Source organism: Streptopelia decaocto, assembly GCF_964273445.1.
Source record: "Streptopelia decaocto genome assembly, chromosome: 16".
Lineage (NCBI taxonomy): Eukaryota > Metazoa > Chordata > Aves > Columbiformes > Columbidae > Streptopelia > Streptopelia decaocto.
Genome location: NC_138671.1, coordinates 11,041,138 through 11,068,272, shown reverse-complemented (window position 1 = coordinate 11,068,272; position 27,135 = coordinate 11,041,138). Strand labels below are relative to the sequence as shown.

Genomic DNA, 27,135 nt, shown 5'->3' with positions numbered 1-27,135 from the left:
ACCCATGTTCTGCAACAGCACAAGGAGGGAAGTGGTGAAGAGGGCAGTGGAATGCCTGTGCTTTATTGGGAAACAATTTCATCCTCATGCAACAGATCTTGATTTTTATTTTATTTTTTTGGTCATGTGTTGGTCTTCATTTTCCAAACTACAGTTCCTATGACAAAAAAAGGCCATCTGAACTGCATCACATATCAGCAGCTTCACCTGTTCCCATAGCGTACTGCCTCCTCACTTACAGCACCTGTTGTGCTCCGCTCCCTCTTAGCATCACCTACTCAGTGGGCTGCAGAAAGTGAGGAAATTCCTTCCTCCTCTTCCCTCAGATGACTGTGTCTCTGTGATGGCACTGTAATCCTGGGGGTGGGGAGGGAATCAGCAGGTATGGTTTTCCCTTACTCTTGTTTACATCTACGTTGTCAATCTAACAGGATAAAATGTGACAATTTGTTTTCTATCTGTATGTATTCTTGCTTTCGCTTTTTCCTTTTAGTCATTTTTAAAGCAAAGTTTTCTTAATTTGGATAAACTCTGTAGCTGTCAAAAAAACCCTGTGACTTTATGAATTGGAAAAACTTGGAAAAAATACAGACAAGCAAAAGCTGGAAGTCAAGAAAAAAATGTGTGTGTGTGTCTGGGGGATTTAGCCTTGCATGTAATTTATTGTGCTACTTTTAGTAGTAAAATTAAAAAAAAAAAATCAAAATTAAAAAAATAAATTGTGGCAGCTCATAAATAATGCAGTTTTTTCCAGCTCTAAAATGTCAGAATATCTTTTGCCTTAATACAACACTTTTGTTTCAGTCAAGCAGAATGAGAACAGCCAGAAGTTTTTGCAGTCTTTCACAAAGGACATTTTAGCATATTTTAGCCAGCTGTAATACTCTCTCAGGGCCTCCTCTTCTCTACCAAGTGCATTGCAACTCCCTCCCTACTACCTGCACAAGTATAGCACTCCTACATGCACTCCCCAGCTGCTCAAGTCTTCCATCAACTGCAACCCTGCACAACAAATATGCAGATATGCTCTCATACCTGTGATCTAGGTGTCTGAGATCCTGTTGTCACTGATGGAGCTTGAGCTAATGGAGCCTGGAGAATGATTCAGTTGTCCTAATGTGTTTACCTACCTTAGAGAGAACCGAAACATGTGCTTGACTCTAATAGTAGTCTCTACAATAGTTTAGACATTTAGCTCACTCACCTACATATTCATTTAGTCATGAAGATGACTAAACACAGACTTTTAACTTTGGAATTGCACCTCACTCACACGTGTAACAACTCCAAATCTAGTACTGCACTAAAATTCCCCTCTCCTTGTGGCTAATTCCTGTTCATTTCACCCCTTTCTGAGGGTGTCCACAGTGGCAACAGTTATTGAAGCTAAAATGGTTGCACCACTGCTTGAGAAAGGGGAAGCAGCAGTTGTCTGGGCACAGAGGAACCTATAAATCCTTCTGGAGAGGCTGCAGTGAAATGGGAGCCCTGAGCAGCCTCTTCAGCCAGCTCTCAGACCTGTTGAAAGTTTGTGGATTCTTCAAAAGGAAAATGTTTGAAGCACTTAAAATGGACAAGTTGTTCTTCTTGGACATAAAAGTAAAAACTCTGGTAATAAAATTTTCTCCTTTGTATTATAACTAGTTCATGCTTCACCTTTATATCACGTTTACTTTGGACTAACAGTGCAGCTTTTGAGGAAGTCAACTATGTTAAATTGTAATCCCTGATAAACATCAGCCAGAGAGCAATTGCAACTGACTGCTGTTGAATATTCACTGAATAAACTACTACAAACTGAAAGAGCATAAAGACTAGCTTATATATCATACATTCCAGGAAAAAAAAGAATATATTCATATGGAGGACAAAATAAATAATTTCCCATGTAGGCATACTCCAGAAATTGTCCAGGTATCTGTTGATGCCAATGACACTTTCTTTTTTAACATCATCAGTATTACATAGACAATGTCATTTTTGACTGGCAAGAGAAATAATGACTAAATAATGTCACAGTGTTTTTCTTCGTTCCCTACCTCTGACAGGCTCAGCCCATGCTCCCCTCCTTCCTTCTGCTTCCCCGATGAAGATATTGCAGCCAACCTGTATGGGCACCATGTCTAAAGGGAAGACCCCGGAGGCAGGGGCTGCAGTGTGGGTGGTCTGTGGGGCTCCAGCAGTGTGACCAGTGTCTGTGCTGCCAGGCGGCACGGCCGCAGGGACAGGTCGGATGTTGGCGGGGCCCTGAGTTGGCCGGTGGTGCCTTTGGCCTTCCTGGGCCTGCGTCAGCCTGTGCCATGGGTGGGGAGGCAAGGCCCTGGGTGTGGGGCATCAGAGCACGGTGTGACCGTGGCTGAAAAAACAGTGAAAAGAGAAAGGAAACTATTGAAATTCCCAGAGAGCTGAACAGGCTGTCAAAAGGGATTTTAAAACCAGCTTGTAGCTGGCATTCAGTGGCCTGCCTCCCTGCACACTTTGCCTGGCAGGGCCCATGTCCTCAAGAGCCAACCAGGGTGGCGGCCATAGCCCCACAGGAGAGCACGGTGTGAGGCGCTGTCAGAGGGTTCCTGCCTCACTTGACCTGTGCTGCCTGCCTCGCACTGCTCCCCTCCCATGCCCTGCTCTTGTGGTAGAGGAGCTGGATGTAGGTGAGCAGCTACAGCTGTAAATAAAAACAATCTCCTGGTGCATGGCCAAACAAGTGAATGCATTAGCAGAACAGCTTGTTCACCTCTTGCCACCCTTTCTGAAATGTGGCTGGTACCAAAAACTCTGATGTATTAATGGAAGCCTCTGGTTAATCCTTAGATTAGTGGGGCATACATCAGTAGACTTACAAATCCTGAGATGGGCAATGCTGCTTCTCACTGAAGGTGGGTTGTGTTTGACATTACCAGTGTCACAGGGAACACAGGTGCTGTGTGTACAAAGGGCACCACAATAACCTGAAAGGTTCAAGAGGCACTAATAGCACCAAAGATGCTCAGCTATGGTGGGTTCTGAATTACCATTTCTAAAATGGACAGAGTAGTGGCCCTTCCTAACTCTAGCGGTCTTCTGCTGCCCAAATGTTGTGTACATGTTTTATTAAGAACCCTTAGCCTTTGAAAGCAGTGGTTTTTTTACAGCACTTGAAGGCTGGCTGGAGGATCAGAAAAGATATCCAAAAAGGACACATGAAGGTCAGCTAGGGATTGACAATTCTGGCAGGATGGTCAATGTTTAGTGCTTGCTTTAAATAAACGCCAAGTTTGAGGTAGCTGCTAAAGCTTGTCACATATGCCAAAAATACCAGCCAAGTCAATCTCACAATCTTTCTCTGTGGCTTGGCAAAAACAAATTTATTTAGCAGTAACAGGAGTCCCTATACAGTTTCACTTCTAATTTACCAGAGGCATTAGTTGTATTGAATGTATTCCCTGATCACCTAATTTACTTACCCATCCGTAAAGTGTGATAAATAGGCACTTTACACAATCAATGGTGTACTTTATCTTATGTTACATTTGCAATCAACTTGTAAATGTTGAATGTTTAGTTCAGCTTAATGCAAAATATTCTGTTTGGGGCTAATAATCTGGTTTTAGGAAAATGAACAGGCCCAGTATGTTGAGAATGAAAATAAACTGGCAAGAGAGTTGACCTGTGGACAGAGAAAAGTGAGCAGGAGGGGTGAAGAGTGGAGGGGAGAGAGAAGGCAGGAGAGCTGGTGGACCTGAGTAGGAGGGGCAGAGCCTCTAGTCACAAGGCTTGAAATGGGTCCGTGGGCTGAGTAAAGGGCCAGCTCATTTTGCTCATGGAAGATCTTGTCATAATGCAGCAGCCTCCTCTACCTGCTATGAGGATAATGAATGCATCACCCCCTTCTCACCACCTGATTTCTTGTGGGTGGCTGGAAGCCTAACATTTCTTACAGCATGACATGTCTGACCCCAATGCTGGTCTTAGCTGTCAAGTTGTGTTAACAAGCACAGACTCCTTCCATCTGGTGTCAAGGCTTTACCTTGATCATTCCTGGGAAACAACTGAATTTTTTAAGCAACTGCCCAGACTGGAGGCTGACCTGCCCTGGAGAGTCTTGAGTAGGCCGGAAGATAGTGGTGGACCTGTGTCCAATGTGCAAAGAGGTTGTGACAGCCTGACTTGGCTGTGTTCCCACACAGTATGTAGTAGAAAGAGCTTCTAGCCATGGTCACAATGTCCCTTATACTCTCCTTCAGAGTATCTGGTCTCTGCTGGTCCCCTGCATTCTGGACAACACAGGACATTTCAGAGCTAAGACTGGTTTGTGAGAGCAAGAGACTTTTACAAGACTGGCCAGAGTAGGGATCTCCTTAAAGTGACTATTCTGCTTGTAGAGACAATTCAGAGAACAGATGTGCTCCCAGGAATCCCCCTTGGTACTTGTGTCCTCTGAGACATTCTTCTAAGACCACATTGCTTGCTGCCAAAACATATCACCATGGTGATTGATCTGATTTACTTTATTATTTCTGAGTGATGAACCATTGTGATTGCCTCTCACAACTGAACAGCATAAGACAGTTCTCCACTGAGCACCTTTTCCCTGCTGTGGTGGTACAAACATGTAACTACATGTGAGATATGTACTATGTATATTTGACAGTCCTCAGTTGTTGTAGTAAGCTGACCATCTAGCTGTTCTTCTGTCCAGCTTTACTGTCCAACATTACAGGACATTACTGTGATGTAATAACTTGAAGAAAGGATTAGTTTTTCTTAGGCCTTTGCATGAAATTCCTTGAGCTTTGGCTGAAGTTGCTTAGGGGTATATGTGAAGTTGGCTGGGACTTGCCCTGTGTTCAGAACGGGTCGTGGAGCAGGAAAGCATGCACGTAGGGATAGAGAGGTAAGGACATGCTCTTAGCTAGGAGGAGAGAAATTTTTTGCCACCTTAGAAAGTTCCTGCTGCAATTAAGAAATCTACCGGTGTTGGCTCTTGTCATCTTCCAGGTTACTTCTCTTTTATTATGTTCTTCAGTACACAACTGGGCTATATTTGCCCTCCTTTTACCATAAGGTTTTGGGGCAGTGAGGTTCCTGAAGATGATCAGTGCAATTCCTCAGTCGTGAGGTGCCCAACACTGTCAATAATAGAATCATAAAATATCTTGAGTTGGAAGGTACCCATTGGGATCATTCAGTCCAAATCCCTGCTCCTTGCTCAACTACCTAAAACTGAACCACATGACTGTTCAGATGCTTGAACTCTGACAGGCTTGGTGCCATGACCCCTTCCATGGGGAACCTGTTCCAGTGACTGACCACCTTCCTAGTGAAGAAACTTTTCCCAGTGTCCAATTTGAATTTTCACTGATGCAGCTGCATTCCTTTTCCTCATGTCATTATGTCTGAGGATTGCCAATGTATTGGGTGATCTTGTTGAGAGGTATCTCTTGTAGTGTTCTTGACCATAGGACCCTTCCCAAGATTTAGACATGTAAAGATTAGTGTAATTGTGTGACTGATCTCTCACCTTTATTGCTAGATATGGAAAGCAGTATTCTGTACTTAACAATCCATCTGTCATCTTCAGAGACTCCTTCTAAAAGCAGAACTTCTCTTGGTCTAGGTCCTCCAGGAGATGCAGATATTCTTTCATCCCTCTTGGTGCTCAAGCACAGACAAATTGTCTGTGCATGTCAGAATATAGAGAACCTTGGAGAGTAGGTTTGCTTTTCAGAGTCTTTTGTAGGTCTCGCTAGAGCAAGCATGCATGCAGGGAATAGTGAAATGAAGCAGTGGGATGGGATAAACTCTTTGATAGGTGTCTACTCTGCATCAGTATGTGACAGGTAAATGTCACCCAGAACATGTATTTCATTGTGAAACAATGTTTGGTTTATATGGAAGGCAGGTTCTGAAAAAGAGAGGTAAAATATCTCCATGCACTGTTGATAGCTGCTGCACCTCTTACATTCCAAACTTTTATGTCCATCAATTTTTATGTTAAAAATTTCCTTATTTTCTAAAAAGGTGATTTAAGTAGACTCTATGTATTCTTTCTTCTAAACTGAACTGACCCACTAACATTTATTAGATTATTATCTTGCATTTAAAGATTTGCTTCTAATGCTGCTACTTATCAAAATCAATTGTAGTTTGTGACCTCCTCTTGTTTCACAGTTTGTTGGAGAAATATAAAACCCCACAATTGTTTTTGATCTTCAATCTGTATGAGGGAAGTCAACACGAGAACACAATTTCCAGAATTGTTTCTCTTTTTTATGATATGGAAATACCTATCCATAGTCAAATCCAATCTCTGGTAAGTGTAGCAGACTTTTCTGATACCGTACTAATAATTCAGTAGAAACTTATAATTTCTGAAAGTGATTTTCACCTAAAACTTGTTCTTTACATCTATGACATTACTTCTTTACATTATATTGTATCCAGAATTAAAAAAAGAAAACACTTCATCATTTTATCTGTTTTAATTTATCTTCAATTATCTTTCAGTTGCCTATAAAATACTTGGTTTTGCCTATGCCCAGGATTCTTTCTTCACAGTCTTTTAACTGGGGATTCTTGTCACTCACTGCTTCTGTGAACTAGGTCTGATTTTGTGTTATGTATCAAACAAAATAGCTCCAGAGAAAGAGAGTGAGGATCTCTCTTCATGCCATTATCTCACCAGGACGGTTTGACTACTCGTCAATGCTTGGAGTGAACTTCAGTCTCTTGAATCAAAGTAGAGATTTTAATTTCTCACACCCAGAAGGATAACGAAATAAGCAGCATTTTTCAATTAATAAAAATAACATATATTAAAAGAGCCCACAACAACACTACAGGAATCTGCTGTGCTTTTTTCCCCCCTAATATTTCATCAAAATAACTGAAATAGATTAGTCTTAGTCTATCAAAGAAAGGCATACTTTTCATTGCAAGATGAATAGAAAATCCATAAAATTGTTATTATTCCTTATACATTTTTTAAAATGTATTTGTAAAAATGTATAGGTATTTAATATACTTGTAAATGTGAATATGAACTGTGTACATGTACTCTAATAAACGCTGAATAAATAAATAAAGCACGCTAATCACTGTTCATATGCAAAGGTCTCTACTGTCTTTATTATCTAGACATACATGCTAATTACAGAAGAAAGCAACACAGAGATTTACATTTTATGCATCTCTCAGGTCACTTTTTAGACTTGAGATCCTCATTCCTCCTCTTCTGCCTTCTTATGAAACTCCCGGCTCTTTGCTCGGAGCTTGTTGACCTGCGACTCCGCAATGTCAGCCCGCTCCTCGGCTTCCTCCAGCTCGTGCTGGATCTTGCGGAACTTGGAGAGGTTGACATTGGACAGTTCCTCCTGTGCGGGGAGAGGGAATTGTGAAAACAACAGGCAGTGTGCCGACACTCGTATATGTGAAAACTGGGCAAAGAGAAACTTAAATGCTACAACTGGGCAAGCAGAGCAGGTTCAAAATGAAGATAAGAAGCTACTCAGGGTGCCAGAAGAGAAAAGAACATTAGAGTGTCAAAAACGCCAATGACCACATTACACACAGCATGGCGTATGCAGAGCTCATGGCAGAGTCCTGAACAGATGGACTAGCAGCTGCTTCTGACAACCAGGATATGGTAGGAAGCAAGAAACAGAGGTGGGAAGTGAAGCTTAGAGCAAAACAAATAGTGCTGGGGAAGTGCAGTTCCTCCCCAAACCAGCAGTTCTTATTGTTACATTCTCCTTTGTCTTGTAGCAGCAAGTGCATCAAAACAGTCAAGGTTTCAAAAAGTTGGACAGAAGAAAACACCAACACAGAATTCCACCTCCACCAGAAGGAGATCTGGCCTTGCTCAGAGTGGTACTTACAGCCTCCTCAGCTTGCCTCTTGTAGGACTTCACTTTCATTTGAAGCTTGTCCACTAGATCTTGGAGCCTGAGAACGTTCTTCCGGTCTTCCTCAGACTACAGAAAATGGTAAGTAAGAAAAATCTTTGTTTGCCTCTTTCTCTAATTTCCATAAATGTGAAATACAAGGAGTAACATTCCTTACAGAGCATTGCTGTCCGGATGGACACAGGTCAAAATGATGTTAACTGTGTCACTGACTGAGGTACAGAAAGAAATACCTCTGGAAGGCAATGTGCCAACATTTGCACTTCCTGGAAGAAGAGTATGTCAACACAATGAAGCCTCCTGCCTTACCTGGTAGGTCAGCTCCTTCACCCTCCTCTCGTACTTGCGCACACCCTTCACGGCTTCAGCGCTGCGCTTCTGCTCAGCATCAACCTCCCCTTCCAGCTCCCGCACCTGCAAGGACAAGCCCATCCTTGGAGCTTCCCTGATGGCTGCTTGTGTGACATGTTCACTCACGTACAAAGAGCAGCCCTACGCACTCTGGCCTCGAGCTTCTGGATTTGCTTCTTGCCTCCCTTCAGGGCCAACTGCTCAGCCTCGTCCAGACGGTGCTGCAGGTCCTTCACCGTCTGGTCCAGGTTCTTCTTCATCCTCTCCAGGTGGGCGCTGGTGTCCTGCTCCTTCTTCAGCTCTTCTGCCATCATGGCTGCCTGATGAGAGCAAAGGGTCAAGTCCATTTGGGGGCTGGACACAGTTCCAAGGAGAACACATCCAGCATCAGCAATGAAAGGAGCCTCCGACTCACATCTGTGATGGCCTTCTTGGCTTTCTCTTCAGCATTGCGGGCTTCCTGGACCGTCTCCTCCATTTCACTCTGAATTTGGGTAATGTCTGTTTCCAGCTTCTTCTTGGTATTGATCAAGCTGGTGTTCTGTTGAAGAGCATCAATATCACAATTTTGTTTTTGTTAGCTTGCAATATCATATGAAGAACTTTGCATGAATGCAAAGGAACAACAGTTCTAAAGGAACTGTTGTGGTAGTAATCATTAGTTTCTCAGCTATTTCAGTATTTCCAGAACATCCTCCATAAAGTCTTCCTTCACAGTTTCTCAGACAAGAAAAAACTTAGAATTATTAAGGAAAAAGATGTAATCTTTTGTTATCATTTTCTAGTGGCAGTAAAAAAGTTATTTGGTGCTGTAGAATACTTATAATGACATCATTAAATTATGTTAATGACAGTATTACTGTATTCCTATTTTCTTAATGATCAACATAAGTTTGATTTACAGTCTCCAATGTCAATGTGAAAGCTCTTGACCTCACTTAAGTTCTAGAGTAAGAACTTCACATATCTATTACTCACATATTTATTACTTTTAAGTTATCCGCATTGTGAAATTAATATAATATCTGCAGCTAAAAAAAGTCACATTGTATATTCATTATCCATACTGTGAAAGTTAAAATGTATTTTACAAAATACAGGTACAGTTCATCCAGTCTTCAGCTACTTTATATCACAGAATCATAGAATCATTCTCGTTGGAAAAGTCCTTTAAGATGATTGAGTCCAACCATTAACCTAACACAGTCACTACCCCATTTCCCTAGGAACCTCATCTCCACATCTGTTCAACCTCTCCAGGGGTGGTGACTTCCCCACTTCCCTGGGCAGCCTGTTCCAACGCCCGACAGCCCTGTCCAAGAAAAAATTATTCCTAATATCCAACCTAAACCTCCCCTGACACAACTTAAGGCTATTTCCACTCATCCTGTCACTTGTTACTTGGGAAAGTAGATGCACCCCCTTGCTCCAAACTCCTTTCAGGTAGTTGTAGATGTACGAAGCAAAAGCATTATTATTATCATTGTTGTTATTATTATTACACTGACCTGACTGTGGAGGAGCTGCACACGCTCACTTGCATCCAGAAGCTCCTGCTCAGCCACCTTCCTTGACCTCTCCGTCTGCTCCAGGGCTGCCCTCAGTTCCTCAACTTCAGCCTGCAACAGGTTTGCTCTGCGCTCCACCATGGCCACCTGCTCCTTCAGGTCCTCTTGTCCCCTGAGAGCATCATCCAAGTGTATCTGGGTATCCTGGTAAGAGAGAAAAGACACATTGTGAGGCATATTTTTCCTGTTTTCCTATTTCTTATTTTCTCATCAGTATGCAACTGACAGGATTTTAGAACAGAAAAACTTTTAGACGTATAAGAGACCAGTGAGCACCTGTTCCGTTGTGCCATACCTTGAGCACTCCCTGTGCATTTCTCAGGTTCTTTTGTGCGTCTGCAGCCTGGCGGTTGGCATGGCTCAGCTGGATCTCCATTTCATTCAGGTCTCCCTCCATCTTCTTCTTCAGCCGCAGGGCTTCATTCCTGCTCCTGATCTCAGCGTCCAGGGTGCTCTGCATGGACTCCACAACTCGGAGGTGGTTTCTCTTCAGCTGGTCAATCTCCTCATCTTTCTCTGCTATCTTCCTGTCAATCTCCGACTTCACCTGGTTCAGCTCAAGCTGGAGGCGCAGGATCTTCCCCTCTTCATGTTCCAGGGAGGCCTGGACAAGAATAAATTATAATACTTTTAATGTGACAACATAGAAAATAATAATGTCAGTAACTTTACCTGAACTATTTCTCTTGAAGGATAACATACAACATGGGGTCTGAGACCGTAGGAAGGAAGTTAAAGGTGTCAAAAAAACCCATGCTCCTGTACCAAGAGTTTATTCTCACAGGATCACTGAATGGTTGGGGTTGGAAGGGACCTCTGGAGGTCATCTATTCCAAGCCACCTGCTAAAGCAGGTTCACCTAGGGTAGATTGCATGGGAATGTGTCCAGGTGGGTCTTGAATGTCTCCAGAGAAGGAGACTCCACAATCTCTCTGGACAGCCTGATCAGGTGCTCTGTCACCTTCAAAGTAAAGAAGCTTTTCCTCATATTCAAATGTAACCTCCTATGCTTCAGTTTGTGCCCGTTTCCCCTACTGTTGGGCACCACTGACAGGAGTGTGGTCCCATCCTCTTGACATCTACCCTTCAGATATTTATAAAAACTGATGAGATCTCCTCTCAGATTCTCTTCTCCAGGCTGAACAGACCCAGCTCACTCAGTTTTGCATAAGAAAGGTGGTCTAGGCCCCTAATCATCAATACATATAATTTCAAAAATGGTATCTGAGGTTACTAAACTCTACTGTAAGTAAAAAACAAAGAACAGAAGAGTGTACCTCAGCTTCCTCCAGGGAGGCTTGGAGTTCAGATTTCTCCTGCTCAACCTGCTTCTTGACTTTCTCCAGCTCATGAATCGCCTTTCCTCCCTCTGCAATCTGCTCCGTGAGGTCGGAAATCTCCTCTGTGGGAACAAACACCAATGGCATGGTCAGGCACAGAGCACAACGGGAAGGGCCCTGTCACACCAAGGTGACAGACATCCCTGCCCACCTGCAGGCACAGACCCATGTGCAGCGGTGCATAGTGCTGGACAGGAGAAAGCCCTGCCAGGAGCAGAGGGCCACGCACTTACGCTGCAAGTTCTTGTTCTCCCGCTTCAGCGTTTCCAGGTGGTCCAAGGACTCCTCATAGGCATTCTTCATCTTAAAGAGCTCCGTGCTGAGAGAGCGAGCCTCCTTCTGGGAGGCTTCCAGCTCAGCCTGTGTCTCCTCGTACTTCTGCTTCCATTCTGCCAGGATCTGAAGAGAAACCAGGTGTGAGTTTGGATGTGGCCATCAGGAGGGGATGCTCTGCCCAGGAACCCCAGGTCTGGAGCCCAAAAGACCTTGTCAAAGTTCTTCTGCTTCTTATCCAGAGCTGCGCAGGCAGCATTTGTTCGCTCCACATCAATCATCAGGTCCTCCACTTCATTCTGCAGCCTCTGCTTTGTCTTTTCCAGGGAGGCACATTTGGCATTCACAGCTTCAACGTGTTCCTCTGCATCTTGCAGGCGCTGTGCCAGCTTCTTCCTGGCAGGAGACAAGCACAGCTCCAGGTGAGGAAGGAAACAGTAACCTGTGGTGTGCAGCCAGTATGTTTTTCATGGGAGCACACTTAGCCCCTTGGTGGTGTGTGATCCCCATTTACACAGAGGTGTAGGTCCTCTCCCAGCCAGCCATTGTATTTCTAAGTCTGAATCCTGGGCTGCAGCACTTCACTCCTTTTTCTATTCACTCTGCATTCATAAGCATCTCTCTGCTCTTCTGCATCTGAAGAGCTCTGCTGCTTCTGCTGTTCCCAATGCATACCAGCTCTGGGCTATACGTCCTCTCTTCCTGACAATATCTCTACCCCAAAGCAGAGCATTGCCTTCCTCCTGACAATATCACAGTTGTCTCCTCAGATCTCTGTTCTTAGTCTGCTACTGTTCCCCACCTTCCCCACGTACTTGGCCTCCTCCAGCTCCTCCGTGCGCTGAATAGCGTCAGTCTCGTATTTGGTTCTCCACTGGGCCACTTCGCTGTTGGCCTTGGACAGCACACGCTGCAGCTCCCCCTTGGTTTCCTGCTCCTCCTCATATTGTTCCCGGAGCAAGTCACAGTCGTGGCGAGCAGACTGCAGGGCGTGGGCCAGGGCGTTCTTGGCCTGGGGGAAAAATAGTAGTGTGACATTGAATCCAAATGTGCATTGAAGTCTTTCATGGTGATGGACACTGGATTACCCTACTGTGAGCATGATAACAAGATACTGAATGTGAAAGGAAAATCTGAGAATCTGCAAAAGAATTAATGGATAGACTGCAGGAAGCGGGAGCAAAGCTAGTATAATAAGACTCCCACTGCATTACCTAAGTGGTTAATTCTCCCCCTCTCTTCTGTGATTTCTGTGATTCTGTGATTTCATTCATTTATGACAAAACCTTCTCACCTTTATCTCTTCCTCTAAGTGCCTCTTGAGTTCCTCAATCTGTTGTGTGAATGCCTGCTTGCCTCTTGACAGCTGAGAAACCAATGCATCCTTCTCCTCCACTTGGCGTGAATATTCACCTGGAAAAGTTTGTAGACACACAAACATTTTATTGCCATTGATTACAGTATTGTGGATATTTAGAACTTTAAATCCAAATAGTTAGCAGAACTTCAGAAATTTATGATCCTATTCCAGGCATTTTGAACTGATCATGTGCCCAAAAGGTTCATTTCTGCATTAACTCTCTGACATTATTCATTTGAACATCAGCCATGTGAATGTCTCACCTGCTTCTGTCTGCAGACGAGCTCTTTGAGCATTGAGGTCATTGATCATGCGCTGATGTTCTTCTTCCTTTGTCTTAATCTCACTTAGCTGATCTTCCAGTGTGCGGCACATCTTCTCCAGACTTGCCTTGTGTCAACATACAGAAGGGGAAGGATTAACCATTCACATTTTCAGAAATAGCAGGCTCAAGAAGTTGCATTTTATAGAATTCCATTGAGGCAGAAACATCCGTAAGGTATTTGTGTACCTTGGCTTTGGAGACAGACTCCATGTTACTGGCCAAGTCGTCAATCTCCATCTTCAGCTCGCTCTTCTCCTTCTCCAGCTTCTGCTTCACTCGCTGCAGGTTGTCGATCTGCTCCCCAAGCTCAGCTGTGCTGTCCGCGTGCTTCTTGCGCAGGGCGGCAGCCGTGGCTTCGTGCTGCAGCGTGGCCTCTTCCAGGTCGCGACGCATCTTCTGAAACTCTGCCTCACGCTTCTTGTTCATATCGATCTGAGCTGCCGTAGCCCCTCCTGCTTCCTCCAGGCGCTCGCTGATCTCCTCCAGCTCCCTGGAGAGGTCAGCACGATGCTTCTCGGCTTTTGCCCGAGAGGTTCGCTCGGCCTCAATTTCCTCCTCCAGTTCCTCAATACGGGCCTGTGGAACATTAGGGACCCTTCACACCTGGGCCTCCTCCTACCTGACCTGAGACTGGGAGAGAGAGGGGAAGGAACAGAGACTTGCCTGAAGCTCCTTGATCTTCTTCTGTAATTGCATGCCCAGGGCTTGCTCATCCTCAATTTTGCTCTGGATCTGGCTGATTTCAAAGTCTTTCCTGTGGGCAAATCAAACCATGTTAGAGATCAGGGAAAAAAGACAAGTGTGACCAGCCCAGCACTCTGGTGTCCCACAGCCAGACTTACTTCTTCAGTTTCTCATCCAGCTGCTGCTTATCATTTTCCAAGTCCATTATGTTGTCATGGGACAGCTTCAGGTCTCCTTCGAGTTTCCTCTTAGCTCTCTCAAGGTCCATGCGCAGTTTCTTCTCTTGCTCCAGAGACCCTTCCAACTAAAATAACAAGACCATCAGTACATGACCAGTCAGGTCTAACTCCATACCTGTCCTGTTCTTGCTGGGTGGCCGTGTGCTCACATCATCCACTTGCTGCTCCAGCTTGGTCTTGGATTTAGTCAGTGTATTGACTTTGTCCTCTTCTGCCTGCAGGTCATCCAGTGTCTGCTGATGGGCCTCTTGGAGGGCTTTCTTCTCTTTTGTCAGCTTGGCAATGGTCTCATCCAGGGTTGCCATCTCCTCTGTGAGGTTTTTCACCTTTGAGAAGAAGGCAGCAAGTGTCAATAAAGGAAATCCTGTAACAGCAGTGTCCTCTTTTCTGGAGCATGAGTGACACGTTCTGTCTCATACCTTGTTTTCGGTGGCATGTTTTTCCTTCTCAACCTTGGCCAGTGTTAGCTCAAGGTCATCAATATCTTTCTTCAGTTCTGAACATTCATCCTCCAGTTTCCTTTTCTTGGCTGTCAGCTCAGCATTAATTTCTTCCTCATCCTCAGCCCTTTCAGTTACCTCCTTAATTTTGGCTTCCAGCTGGATTTTGGTTTTGATGAGCTGGTCACATCTTTCCTCAGCATCAGCCAAACTATCTGCTTCCTGGTGGAGAGACACAGATTTTAGGGGTTGTAATGTTTTGAAGTTTCTCTGCTCTGTCTTTTTTATCCCTGAGTAGGCACGCGTTCATACAGGACCGACCGTGGCCTTCCACTCCAGAAACTGGGAGATCCTGCCTCATGTCTATTGGGAAACCATTTTATCTGCTATCAACATTGATTCCAAATTTTTTGTGTCTCTTCAAATTGTCTCACAGAGAGTGTAGCTATGAGATATCTCATGCACTCACAAACACAGCACAACACAAGAGTGGTCACTTCAATTACTAGTTTCAGCAGGAACAAAGGCTTGGAGTCCTTTTTCCTGACAGGAGAAGTACTTAGTAGCTTTTTAATTGTCTCACTGAGAACCTTATAAGATTTGGGAAATTAAGGCTTTTCCATCTTATGAGAATAATTTAGTTGAGAAAGAAATTTATCACCTTTCTACATGCATTGAAATTGCTGTAAGTCCAGCAGAGTTCTTGCCTTTGCTATCGGTCACCTCTGTGCCTTCTTTCTAGCCCATGCTGAGCATTTACAGTGCTAAGTAGTTGATAATTTCATTTGGTGTGAAGAAACTGCCTTTTCCTAATTGAGCTTGAATGGAAAGTATCCATGTTTCTGAAAGTAATCCTGGCTTCCCTAGTGTAGCTGTAAATAGTGTACCCTTCTGAGCTTTGCCTTGACTCTGTTAGACAGATACATGGTGATGAATGTTAAGTAGGTGGAGATATTTCCCTTCAGTTCAGAGCTCTCTGCTGTGGGTTACTTGTTGCCCGGTGTTACGTGGCTCTTTTTTCAGGCAGCAGGAATGCCGGGTCTCGTGTGGGGCAGCCACGAGACTCACCATGCCCCTGTCAGTGCCTGTTTACGCAGTGTTAGAGTGAGTGATTTAGAACGTTTTCTACTACACATTATTCAGCCTCCTGTGAGTCCCTGCTCAGGGTGAGAAGCGTTCTGGCTGTGTGACATTACTTTCCCAGGGAAAAATTAACAGTGATACTCACCGCCTGCACTTGGAGCTGCAAATCATTTTTCTCCTGCAGCAGGACCACCATTTTCTCCTCCAGCTCCTTCCTCTTTGCCTCTGACTTTGCAAGTTCTTCCTTGGTTTTCTCAAATTCTTCCTTCATGTTGGCCATCTCCTTCTCCGATTCTGCGCTCTTCAGCAAGGGCTTGATCTTGAAGAACAACTTCATCCAGGGCCAGTGCTTCACATTCATGAAGGACCGAACATTGTACTGGATGCAGAAGATGGACTCCCTGGAGCATAATTAAAATATACATTGAATATTTTCAGTATGACAAGTGTCAACACTTTCCCCCAGGTACAGTGACATTAACTGAAGATGTACCTCCTCTCCATCATTCTCTGGAACTCCACTCTCATGAGGAAGCCCCTGCACCTGGCCTGTGTGCGGGTGATGAGCTGTGCCAGCTTCTCATCCCTCATCTCCTCCAGCAGTCCCAGCAGCCCAGCTTTGAAGAACACCTTGAGAAAGGGAAAGTTGCAGCACATCATTGTCAGGCAGAGCAAAGCACAGGCACACAGGGGTTGAAACAAGAGGGGGTTGTACCTTGGTGTGGCCAAATTTGTACTGGGTGTGGTCCACATCGATTGACCCAAGAAGCTTCTCAGAAGCCTTCTTGCTATCAATGAACTGTCCCTCTGGGATGGCGCTGGCATTAAGCACCTTGTACCTGCAGAATGAGAGGAACTATGAATGAAGGCAATCTCAAGTCATAAGGTTATACAGTTTATTGAAATTAACAGCAGTCTTTGCATAAGAATAAGGCTGAGCAAGTTGGAATTTTACTCCTTATTTAGAGATACAGTTATAATGAAGTGCTAATTTGGTTAAAAAAAATAAACAGGAAACTTTTACTGTCTTTAAGTGATCAGTCATAGATGAAAATAGGGCACTGGTCTCCAGCCATTTCAGTCTTATATCTTCACAACTATACTGTAGAAAATTGCTTTATGTGCACAGGAGGAAAACATCTTTCCTTGAAAGGGCAATGGGCAGAGCACTCATAGAGGCAGTCATTTTTGCCTGGGAATATGTTGTAGCCACATCCCAATCTGCATTTTTTAATCTTGTAATCACTGGCTCGTGTATCTATTGTGCTTCCATACTCAGAGACACTGGCAAAGTTCAGTTCTGCGATGACCAGCAATCAGTGAGAACAACTCAATTACCTCTTAATTTCTCAACATTCCAACATTGCTCCTCTCTTTCCATTATAAGCAGATAGAGTTGGCACTTAAAAATAACCACAAATGCTAAAACAGTCAAGATGTACAACTTATGCAGGAAAGACAGGATGGAGAGCAGAAAGAAGGATGACCTCTGTTTGAAGTCAGCATAGAGGATTCTGCTGGGGAATCCCTTCCTGCAAATTCTGATCCCCTCCAGCACGCCGTTACAACGCAGCTGGTGTAGCACCAGTTCATGCTCCATGGCACCTAAGCAAATAAAACAATTATGTGATACTTCATGATAAGGCACAGAGGATAATGGCTTCTTCGCACTATGGATTCTCTCTACTTGATGTTCTTACCAGGTGTTTTTGTTTCATTGGGGATGATACAGCGCACAAAATGGGGGTGAGTGCTCCGTAGATTGGTCATCAGCTTGTTCAGGTTCTCCTGTGGGATCATGAGAAAAGATTTTTTGTTAACAAATGGTACCTCTGCAATTATACTGTCAGATGTGCAAAAAGTGTTGGAAAGTAATAATGAATTTATTATTTGCACCTATAGCCATCCTAATTTGTGTTTTCTTTTGCCTTTAAGTCTTGAGCATAAAAGACACAAAACTGTGTAATATGTTTCCATGAGACTGAGGGATATATTCACTCAGACAGGACACCTATGGAGAATGGTGACCAGAAGTTCGTGACAAAAGGCATACATATGAGTGAAAGATGATTCTTTGTAATCACCAGATTCTCACCCTATGGAAGACACTGGCTGCTGATGGAAACAAAAACAAAACCAAAAATAGGACAAAAGGGAAGACTGGTAAGGACCAAGTTTGTAGATAAGACTCTGAAAGAGCAGCTTAATGGCATTAGGAGCTACTTGTGAAGTTATATTTGACAAAGGTTGAGCAGAGGAAGACCAGAAAGTCTCCCTGTTCAGTGAGAATGAGGTCACAACTCATAGAGAAAAAGCATGAGCAATAGGTCCTACAGCACTCCTTTCCAGAGGAGTTTTTAAAAGCAAACTCATGAACTATGTCTGATTTTAGCAATCACTTTTGCTAGCTAGGTCCTAGTATTTCTCAGTCTGGCACTGGCTTGTAGCATGGGCAAAGCTACTCAAACAAATATATCTTTCACGTGAAAATCTGTTCAGGATGCCACATAGCAGCTGGATGGGCACGGGTGCTCAAACAAGAGTGTTTCCAAAGCTCTGTCCAATGATGGAAAGGTAACCGGCCTTGGCATTTCCCTATTGCCTTGTCTTCATATGTATACTTGTGCAAACAAGTATGTGTTATATGAGTTCTATATTATCATGTGAAAATGCACACACATTTGTGTGTGCTGATCCAGACTTGAGTTTCCCTGAGGAAGGCAGCCAGATCCACCATTGCCTCCCCAAGGCAGAGAGAGAGGGGAAAGAGCTTGAACCTGCCAACTCATGAGTAAATGAAACTGTAACCTGACCCAAGTACTTCTTCCAGCATCAAGATGGATCTTCCTCAGCTGACCTCAGCTGACTTGCAGTCAGCTCTTTCATGAATAACTGAAGAGTTGCTCTTTATGTGGAATAATGTTAATAGGTTGCAGTAAAATGGCTTTGTTGGAGGTACTGTGAGGTTTCACAGTCTTAAACTAAAAAAAAAAAGAGAGAGAGAGACAATGACTTTGGTACTTACCCTGAAAAGAGCTGACACAGTCTGGAAAGAAGACCCCTTCTTCTTGCCTCCCTTCTTGCCACCACCACCACCACCACCCTCTGAAGAACACAAAAAAACCATGGGTTTGATTTGGATATTTTTTTCTATGACACTGCAAGAAGCTTGTTCATATGTATCAGTTATGGATGCAGTGGGAAACAGAGTCATCACTCAATCTGAAAGAACACAGGGCCAAAGGTGTACGATAAACTAAAGCTGCATGATAAATGAAGGGACTATGATGGCCGAGTGGAAGACCTGAAATACATTTGAATACATTCAAACTATTGGAGACTCTACAGAATATGTAGTTTCTTTAGAACACTCTAGCTGATATTCATGGCTCTGGTAGAGTCATTAAATAAAAATGAAAATATTAATTTCACAGAACTTACCTGCCTCTCCTGGAGCAGCGGCAAAGAGTAAGGCCAGTGTCTTCAAGGATGATTTCTGGTACAGCCCCACAACAGTTTCATTCAGGGGGTCCTTGTTCTTGTCAAGCCAGCCAGTGATGTTGTAGTCCACCGTGCCAGCGTAGTGCACCAGGGAGAAGTGAGCCTCAGCCTTGCCTTTGGCAGGTTTGGGCTTCTGGAAGTTGTTGGACTTGCCCAGATGTTGGTCATAGAGCTTGTTCTTGAAAGAGGTGTCAGTTGCCTTGGGGAACATGCACTCCTCTTCCAGGATGGAGAAGATGCCCATGGGCTGGGAGAAACAGAATGAAGGAGGAAGAGGTGAAAAGGAAGAAAGAATGACAGATAAAGATATAGCTTCCTAAGTGGAACAACATTAACAGCCTCAGGAATTATTCTGATGCTCAGCAGAGAAAATTGTAAAATATTATAAACTTATATATTTACAATATCACAATTACCCTTTCAAGCTGCATTTATAAATATACAAAAAATTAATACATTTCTGAAAATATTAGACATGGTGAATTGCACAAATACCTTCTCAATGAGCTCAATGCAGGCAGCCAGGTCCATCCCAAAGTCAATGAACTCCCATTCAATTCCCTCCTTCTTGTACTCCTCCTGCTCCAGCACGAACATGTGGTGGTTGAAGAACTGTTGCAGTTTCTCATTGGTGAAGTTGATGCACAGCTGCTCCAGGCTGTTGAACTGCAATATTACAAATAAATATTATTATTAATGTTAATTTAGAAAGCTACAGGTAAAGAACAGTGCTGGCTTTTTGTACCAAATTACAGGAGGATAGGAGAGTGTTCCTGCTTTGCTCAGCCAGGAGTTTGTAACTTCTGTCAGTGTGTCTCTCTTGTCAAGCTAATATTTATCCATATGTTTACGACCCCTAGAAGATTAGGCCACATTAATAATTCAGACTTGCCAGTTTTTATATGTACTAGACTGGGATAATCCAGTCACGGGACAGTCCACAGCACAGCAGTTTGTCCAACATTTCCAAATGCTGATTTCAGAGTATGTCCCAAGCCTTCAAAGCACAAATTATGTCTATGGAACTGCTCTCTCTACATTAGGTACCACATGCCATGTTAGTCTACTGTTTCTAATCAGTCAAAACCCCCTGCATTTATGTATGGATTTCCATTGGCATATGTGAAACACAAAAATCTATTCCAAATTAAAATCCTGTGGAAATCATGATACTTTAGATACAATCTGAAAGGATCAAATAATTTCTGGAAAGAAAAAAAAAAAAGGCACCACTCTAGAGTAACTTCTGAAAGTGTTGTAATAAAACACTGTTCTTACATCAAAGATCTCAAAGCCAGCAATGTCCAGGACACCAATGAAGTACTGTCTGGGCTGCTTGGTATCCAGCTGTTGGTTGATGCGAATAACCATCCACAAGAACATCTTCTCAAACACGGCTTTTGCCAGAGCACCTACTGAATTGTATACCTAAAACAAACAAACAAACAAAAACAACAAAAAAAACAGAAGGCTTGTAGATATAATGCAGAGCAAAAGAGGAAGCCCAGAAGGTTTGTCAACAAAACAGGCATTTTTGTTACCTGCTGCACAGTTTGACCCTTGGTCACATATTCATTGCCAACCTTGACTCGGGGGTAGCAGAGGGCCTTGAGCAGGTCTGCTGAGTTCAGACCCATCAGGTAGGCAGCCTTGTCAGCAACTAAAGACCAAAAAAGTGAGTTGTTAAGGTACCAGCAAACAATGTTCCTTAAAACGAGAATTAAAAGGAAATTCTAGTAAAGATAAAACAATCAGTTAAGATGAAAAAATAATGTATTTCTAATTTATCATAGTTAATATTCTCTAGTAATTATGGTACATTTATAGTGCGTCTTTTTTCTTCACCTATTCTTAGTTTATTTTGAATTTTGAATGAAAAATCAGTTAAGAGACATTTAGGTGGGCAGACTTCTCTATAACAAGTACTGAAAATGAAAAATCAAAGGTAAGCCTGGGATGATGACAAAAGTGCAGGCAATCACAGATCCTCTCAGAAGCAAATACAGTGCAATTTGTTTCAGTGACTAGTGGTAGGGTAACTTCAAAGACATAATGCTCAAGAGAGCACAAAACAAGTGTCAATTATGCCTTTATGAATCTACAGCTAAACATACGAGATGAAGGGTTATTTTTAGAAGTGCATCCTCAACAAAAATTTGGCATTTTACCTTTTGCTATCGCTTTTACTATTGAATTCAGACTCCACCAGCAGGCACAGTATGTAAAATTATTTGTTCAATAATGCTTATACAATTAATTTGAAATCATGATAAAAAAGTATAGCAGATCACTGCATAAATATTGGACAAGTTCTAACAGTTGTCAGGAAAAATTTCTAATGAGTAAGGATAGTGTAATGCTGAAATACATTGCAGGTTTTCCTCAGTGTTTGCAAAAGCAGGTAAGGAAAGACTGCACAATAGATGGAGTCCGCAGGAGATGGAGAAGATGAAGTGTCATAGCCTTCTCCCAGCTTTATAAGCAAGTAAAACTAGCAAAATAAATATGACACTGCCACATTGAGAAATTTGTTCACAGCTTCAGAGTTATCCTCTGAAGAGGATTATAGTGGAATCAGTGGGATCAGTGCTGTGTACACTGCTCCGAATGTTTCCAAGATTTAGTCAGCAAAATACCATCACTTATATAAAGTTCCAGCTATTATTTGTAGCCTGTTCTACTATTACTATTCATCATTATCAGATTAATCGCTATTGTATTCCTTGCAGTTATATTCATTTGTGCCTTAACACTCCCTAAAAAAACTCCAGACCACAAGCACACACAAAAGTCAAGAAAAAAACCCCAACATTAGTAGTATGTGTTTATGATATATGCAAATAACTCTAGTCTCAGGGAAATACTTCCACAAACTTCTACAGGAATGCACCTTTGAACCATATTGGGCAAGGCAAACATGATAGACATATCTTAGATGTCTATTTTTCAAACAGAAGTCCCGGAGACTTGCCAAGACTCTACAGGAAATGTAGAACATATCAACCACAGCTGCAGTATTAACTGATGTTGTACCTTCTGTGCCGTCCGGCTCTGCCTGCTCCTCACGCTGCTTCTGCTTGAACTTCAGGTTGCCGTAGTGCATGACGGCCCCGGTCAGCTTGTAAATGGCTGTTTTCTCATCAGGAGTGAAGCCCAGGATGTCAATGGCACTCTAACAAAAGAACCACTAGAGTAAGTACCATGCCTGTTAAAGGCCAGAGTCAGCCTGGGAAAACTGTGTGTTACTTACATCTGTGGCCATCAGCTCTTCCTGGTCGTTAATGCTGGGTACCGTGATCTCACCTTGACTCACATACTGATAGTCATATGGGTTGGTGGTGATCAGTAACATCTCTGAAAAGAAGGACCCAACACATACAGATCAAATGAAGGTAATTGGCATGTAAAGGAATTCAATGTTACTCCATGGTCTTTGTCTGGAGAAATTAGTGATCTTTCCTACCAATGAGCTCCGGCTTCTTGTTGGACATGATCTGATAGAAGATGTGGTAGCTTCTTTCTGCCGGGAGCTGGAAAGTGACTCTGGACTTCTCCAGCAGATCTGGCAAGGGCAGAAGTATGGAGTTAGCACAGGAACTGAGGAAGGCTGGAGGGAAAGGGACAAGGCCAGGAGAGTCACTTACATGTTTCAATGTCAGCTGAAGCCAGTTTCCCTGTGGCACCAAAATGGATTCTGATGAATTTACCCTGAAGGAAGCAGGAAAGCCAACTGAGAACTATTTTACCAGTCTTGACTGCAAGAATATGTGAGTCTGGGTGCTGATGCGAAAAAAGTAATTTTGTCTCAGACAACAACTTACAAAGCGTGAAGAGTTGTCATTCCTCACGGTTTTGGCATTACCAAAAGCCTCCAGCAGTGGGTTGGCGCTGATGATTTGATCCTCAAGTGTCCCCTAAAATACAAATCTTATTGTCATGGTATTGTTCACAAATAAATTGTTTAGTTGCAGGCTCCTACCCCAAGACCTCACCTGCATTTTGCCTGCTGGCTGCTGCTGCTCTTCCTTCTTCTTGTCTCCACTGGCTGCAATTGTTGCAAAGTACTGGATGACACGCTTGGTGTTCACAGTCTTCCCTGCACCGGATTCTCCGCTGTCAAAGCAAAGAGAGAAGCAGAGAGCGTGTGGTCAGGCAGGAGATCCCCTGGCACCGGGCAGCCCCGCAGGGACCCAGCAGGGAGTGTACGTACGTGATCAGGATCGACTGGTTCTCGCGATCTGTGTAGGAGGAAGAAACAAATAGACTTTGTAAATGAAGAATACAAAAAGAGTGTAAATTAATGCAGTAAATATAAATTACGACAAGAAAAAATTCTGCATTTTTTTTCCTTTGCTAGCTCCTAATATTTTTTTTCAATTTCTAATTTTTTCAAAGCAATTTGCACCATGTTCTTATGTCTAAACATACTCAGAACACTGTTGCCTCTTATTTAGAGAGTTATGGGTTTGATGGGTGGACTGTTAGATGGATAAGAAATTGACTGAATGACGGCATCCGAAGTGTTACAGTCACAGTCTCAATGCCCAAATGGTTAATTAGAGTTATCCCTCAAGGTTTCTCCTGGGACCAACACCTCCATTAATGAGGTATTAATTAAATAGTGGGATTAATTAAGTAGTGGGGTTAATTAAATAGTGGGATTGAGTGCACCCTCAGCAAGTTTGCAGATGACACCAAGGTGAGCAGTGTGGTTGATATCCTAGAGGGAACAGATGCCATCCAGAGGCACTTCGACAGGCTTGAGGAATGTGTCATGTGAACCTTATGGAGTTCAACAAGGCCAAGTGCAAGGTCCTGCACCTGGGTCAGGTCGATCTCCAATATTAGTCCAAACTGGGGGAAGACTGTATCATAGAATCATAAAATGTCCTGAGTTGGAAGGAACTGACAACAATAGTTGAGTCCAACTCCTGTCCCTGCATATGACAACAACATGAAAATATGGAAACAAAACTAGCAGCAACATATAATTCTGTTTCATTTTTTCATGTCATGGTTTTATCAAGACAAATCTGAACTTTTGTGGTACTGATGTTTCCTGTAGGCCTCTGATTAAATAACTTCACATCATTAGTCAGAATTTTCACATCACATATCCATCTCATACTCTTTTCACTTTCACTCTTTCATTAAAGACATAATTATCTTTCTTGCTCCATCTGATCCATTTGACTTAACATTTTTCCTGATACACTATCTGTGGTAATATACTTTCTTTTTAGAAATATTAACATGAAAAACTAATTTTAAAATTAGCTGTCATTAATACTATGACTGAAATAAAACTCTAATGATGTGTTATGGAAATGTCAGCATATTTATTAAGGAAACTCCGTGATTACTTTTAAAATGTCTTTTTGATAGAATCATGCTGACATCCACTCACCTGTTAGCATGAGTTTAAACAAGAAAAATGCCACAATACCTCACTGATTGCAGGAATTTCTTTCATTTAAAAGACCAGAAACAATGGTATGATGATTGTAAAACACACAGTAGTGTGTATGCATCAGAACCATGAAAGCTTTGAAAATGTCTACTCCTACTACTGGGACAGAGTATCCCTTCCAAGAAATTTATGGTACTGTCCTTCTGAGACAGATGGAGCCACTCACCAGTCAGCATGAACTGATAGGCGTTGTCAGAGATGGAGAAGATGTGTGGAGGAGCCTCCTGGCGCTTCTTGCCTCTGTAGGCCAACACCACCTCCGGGTTGTACACCGGCAGCCACTTGTAGGGGTTGACGGTGACGCAGAAGAGACCCGAGTAGGTCTGCGAGGAAGGGACACAGCACGTTGCCTTCCCCTGAGCCTGGCAGAGCAGTTCTCCCAGCTCCCCAAAGGAAGACTGCTGCTGGTACTTACGTAGATCATCCAGGCTGCATAACGCTCTTTGAGGTTGTACAGCACAGCGGGTTCGTGGAGGTGGGTCATCATGGCCATGTCCTCGATTTTATCGTACTTGGGAGGGTTCATGGAGAAGATTTGATCTTCCTTCACAGTCAGGGTCTGTCAGAGGAAAGAAAGTTATATGCGTGTCAGCTCGGATGTCAGAGTGGAAATTAAATGCTGTTTGTAAACCCTGCATTTTCCTCACCTCTCCAGCTTCAGTCTTGACGGTGACCTTCCCTGACTCCCTACTCTGGATTGTGCTTTTCACATAGGATTCCTTGGGATGCACCACAAAGACAGATGACTTGGCATCAAAAGGCTTGTTCTGGGCCTCGATTCTCTCCTTTTCTGACTTTCGGAGGTAAGGAGCTGCCTCCCCAAAGATCGCCATCTCAGAGTCTGACGACATGGCTGCAGCTTATTGAGTGCAGCACAGCACGGGCCTGTAGTGGAGAGACACAGTACCGAGTGAAGGAAGAAATGCCTTTGCACCACACACCTGACTCTGTAGTGCTCTGCTCTGCGTATTCTTACAGTCTCCCTCTCTGTCTTATCTGCTTTTCACCCTATATATCCTTTAATTTATTTAGATCTTAAAGAAAATAGGTGCCTTTGATTTGGATGATTTTAACTTCTCTCTCTTATTGCTGTTTACATGGTCAGTTCTTTGGATCTAGTAGTGTTTCAACTAGGCTACACAGAAAAATTGGATTGGCACATTATATAGCTTTTCTATACAAAGCAGCAGAGATACCAAGGGAAGTCATCATATCAAAATTATGAAAGTCCACTTATATCCTTTCTCTTTTGCATGTTTTAGACCATGTAATTTGTATTGAGTAAAGAGATGGAGCAACAACAAAAAGATGTGGTGTAAGCAGAAGCATTGGTGTGAATCGTCTATGCAAATCTTTTTTCCTCAGAAGTCAGAGTTTTATCTTCTGAAGTTATTCTGCCTTTTCCAGTTCAAGCTTATCCTTCAAGATTAACTTATACTTAAAGAGGAAAACTTTTCAATTAAAAAAAAAAATCAGAGGGATTTGACAAAATCTTCACTATATGTGCTCTTCATTCACCTTCCCTTTCCTGGATTTCTCTTCACAGGCAATCTCCTGTTGACGGTTCTGTGTGGTAAGAGCCAACTATTTCCCAGGAGGTACCAAACAAATATGTCCAACCCAGCTATGAAAGGAAATTTGCTGTTTCAGAGAGCACAACTAGGTAGAATTGTACTGCCTTAGTATGCACAGATGTAAAGGGATATGGGAAGTGCCCAGATAGCTGCCTAAAAACAAAATCTTGGAGGGTCTATTCCTATGGAATAGGCAAATCAGAGTCTTACCTCTTGTGATACCAGCTGGCCTTCAGGCTGGAAGCTGGTCAATACTGAAAAACAGAAATGACAACTTCTTATTTTTGCACAGAACACCAAGGATATGTCACAGGGCAAATGTACGCTGGTGATTCAAAAGCAGAAAGAAAATATCTGTTGATACAGAGAGTCCTCTGAGGAAAGCAGTTCCACAGGCAGCAGGAGTGCAGTTGGTATTCTGCCAGCACCCAGCCCTCCAGACTCTTACCTTGAAGCTTTCCGTGGAGACAGAACAGCCTTGTCCTACCAGCACTTTTATAGGTTCTGGTCTGCACATACACCTCCCACCTCCTCTTTCTTAGGTCAAAAAATTTTTGGCAAAGCATTGTTTGGCAAACTTGACTGAGTGCATGATTCCCATTCGTGCTCGTGGATATATTTAGAAATATTTGAAGTCTTCCTAGCTATGTGAATAAATCTCCTATAAATATTTTGACTAGGAATCTGAAAGGAGGAAGTGCTGCCCAGCAAATAGAGCAGGACACCAGGTCTTGGAACGGTTGGCTTCTCTTCTCCTGACTCTGAATTGCTGTTTGACATATAAGATTTGTGTATCTCAGCACTCAGCAGCAGTGAGAAGGATTACTATTACAAAGAGCTTTGGGGACATTCTATTTAGAAATATTCTGGAAATAAACAATAGGAACAATCTAGTATAGTCAAATGATAATGTTTGGACAGCCACATCATGCTTGCATTACTGAACCTATTTACAACTCCTTAGCTTTTTGCTGGCTACTTGCAAAAGATCAGAGAAGAACCAAGGTTTATCTACCTTGATTCATACATTTAATCACATCTTTT

At 43.0% G+C, this 27,135-nt stretch overlaps 1 protein-coding gene across 1 annotated transcript; it reads right to left on the bottom strand.

The window, feature by feature from the left end:
• Positions 1 to 7,085: 7,085 nt before the first annotated feature.
• Positions 7,086 to 26,342, bottom strand: LOC309447041 (myosin-1B-like). Its single transcript, XM_082067301.1, has 39 exons — positions 26,302 to 26,342; positions 25,165 to 25,402; positions 24,933 to 25,076; positions 24,684 to 24,840; positions 23,258 to 23,285; positions 23,040 to 23,160; positions 22,869 to 22,961; positions 22,692 to 22,755; positions 22,511 to 22,609; positions 22,298 to 22,401; positions 22,081 to 22,219; positions 20,589 to 20,707; positions 20,326 to 20,475; positions 19,543 to 19,713; positions 18,988 to 19,294; positions 18,572 to 18,651; positions 17,247 to 17,334; positions 17,034 to 17,151; positions 16,262 to 16,385; positions 16,040 to 16,176; positions 15,692 to 15,947; positions 14,443 to 14,685; positions 14,173 to 14,349; positions 13,943 to 14,088; positions 13,764 to 13,854; positions 13,287 to 13,676; positions 13,039 to 13,165; positions 12,710 to 12,828; positions 12,231 to 12,427; positions 11,628 to 11,811; positions 11,376 to 11,541; positions 11,080 to 11,204; positions 10,098 to 10,406; positions 9,743 to 9,946; positions 8,650 to 8,775; positions 8,384 to 8,554; positions 8,193 to 8,297; positions 7,857 to 7,952; positions 7,086 to 7,352 (listed from the first exon to the last, which is right to left on the bottom strand). The coding sequence occupies exons 2-39, from the start codon at positions 25,366 to 25,368 to the stop codon at positions 7,200 to 7,202; spliced, it is 5,832 nt and encodes a 1,943-aa protein (XP_081923427.1). The 5' UTR covers positions 25,369 to 25,402; positions 26,302 to 26,342; the 3' UTR covers positions 7,086 to 7,199.
• Positions 26,343 to 27,135: the final 793 nt, after the last annotated feature.

What these genes read in the sequence shown, in the direction of transcription:
- LOC309447041 (XM_082067301.1), bottom strand. Translation starts at nt 25,368, where the DNA reads ATGTCGTCAGACTCTGAGATGGCGATCTTTGGGGAGGCAGCTCCTTAC. An exon ending in TATGCTGACTTCAAACAGAG is followed by an intron (nt 16,386 to 17,033) that starts GTCATCCTTCTT and finishes CTCATTCTGCAG; the next exon opens with GTACAAGGTGCTTAATGCCA. An exon ending in TCCAGAAGCTCGAGGCCAGA is followed by an intron (nt 8,298 to 8,383) that starts GTGCGTAGGGCT and finishes TTGTCCTTGCAG; the next exon opens with GTGCGGGAGCTGGAAGGGGA.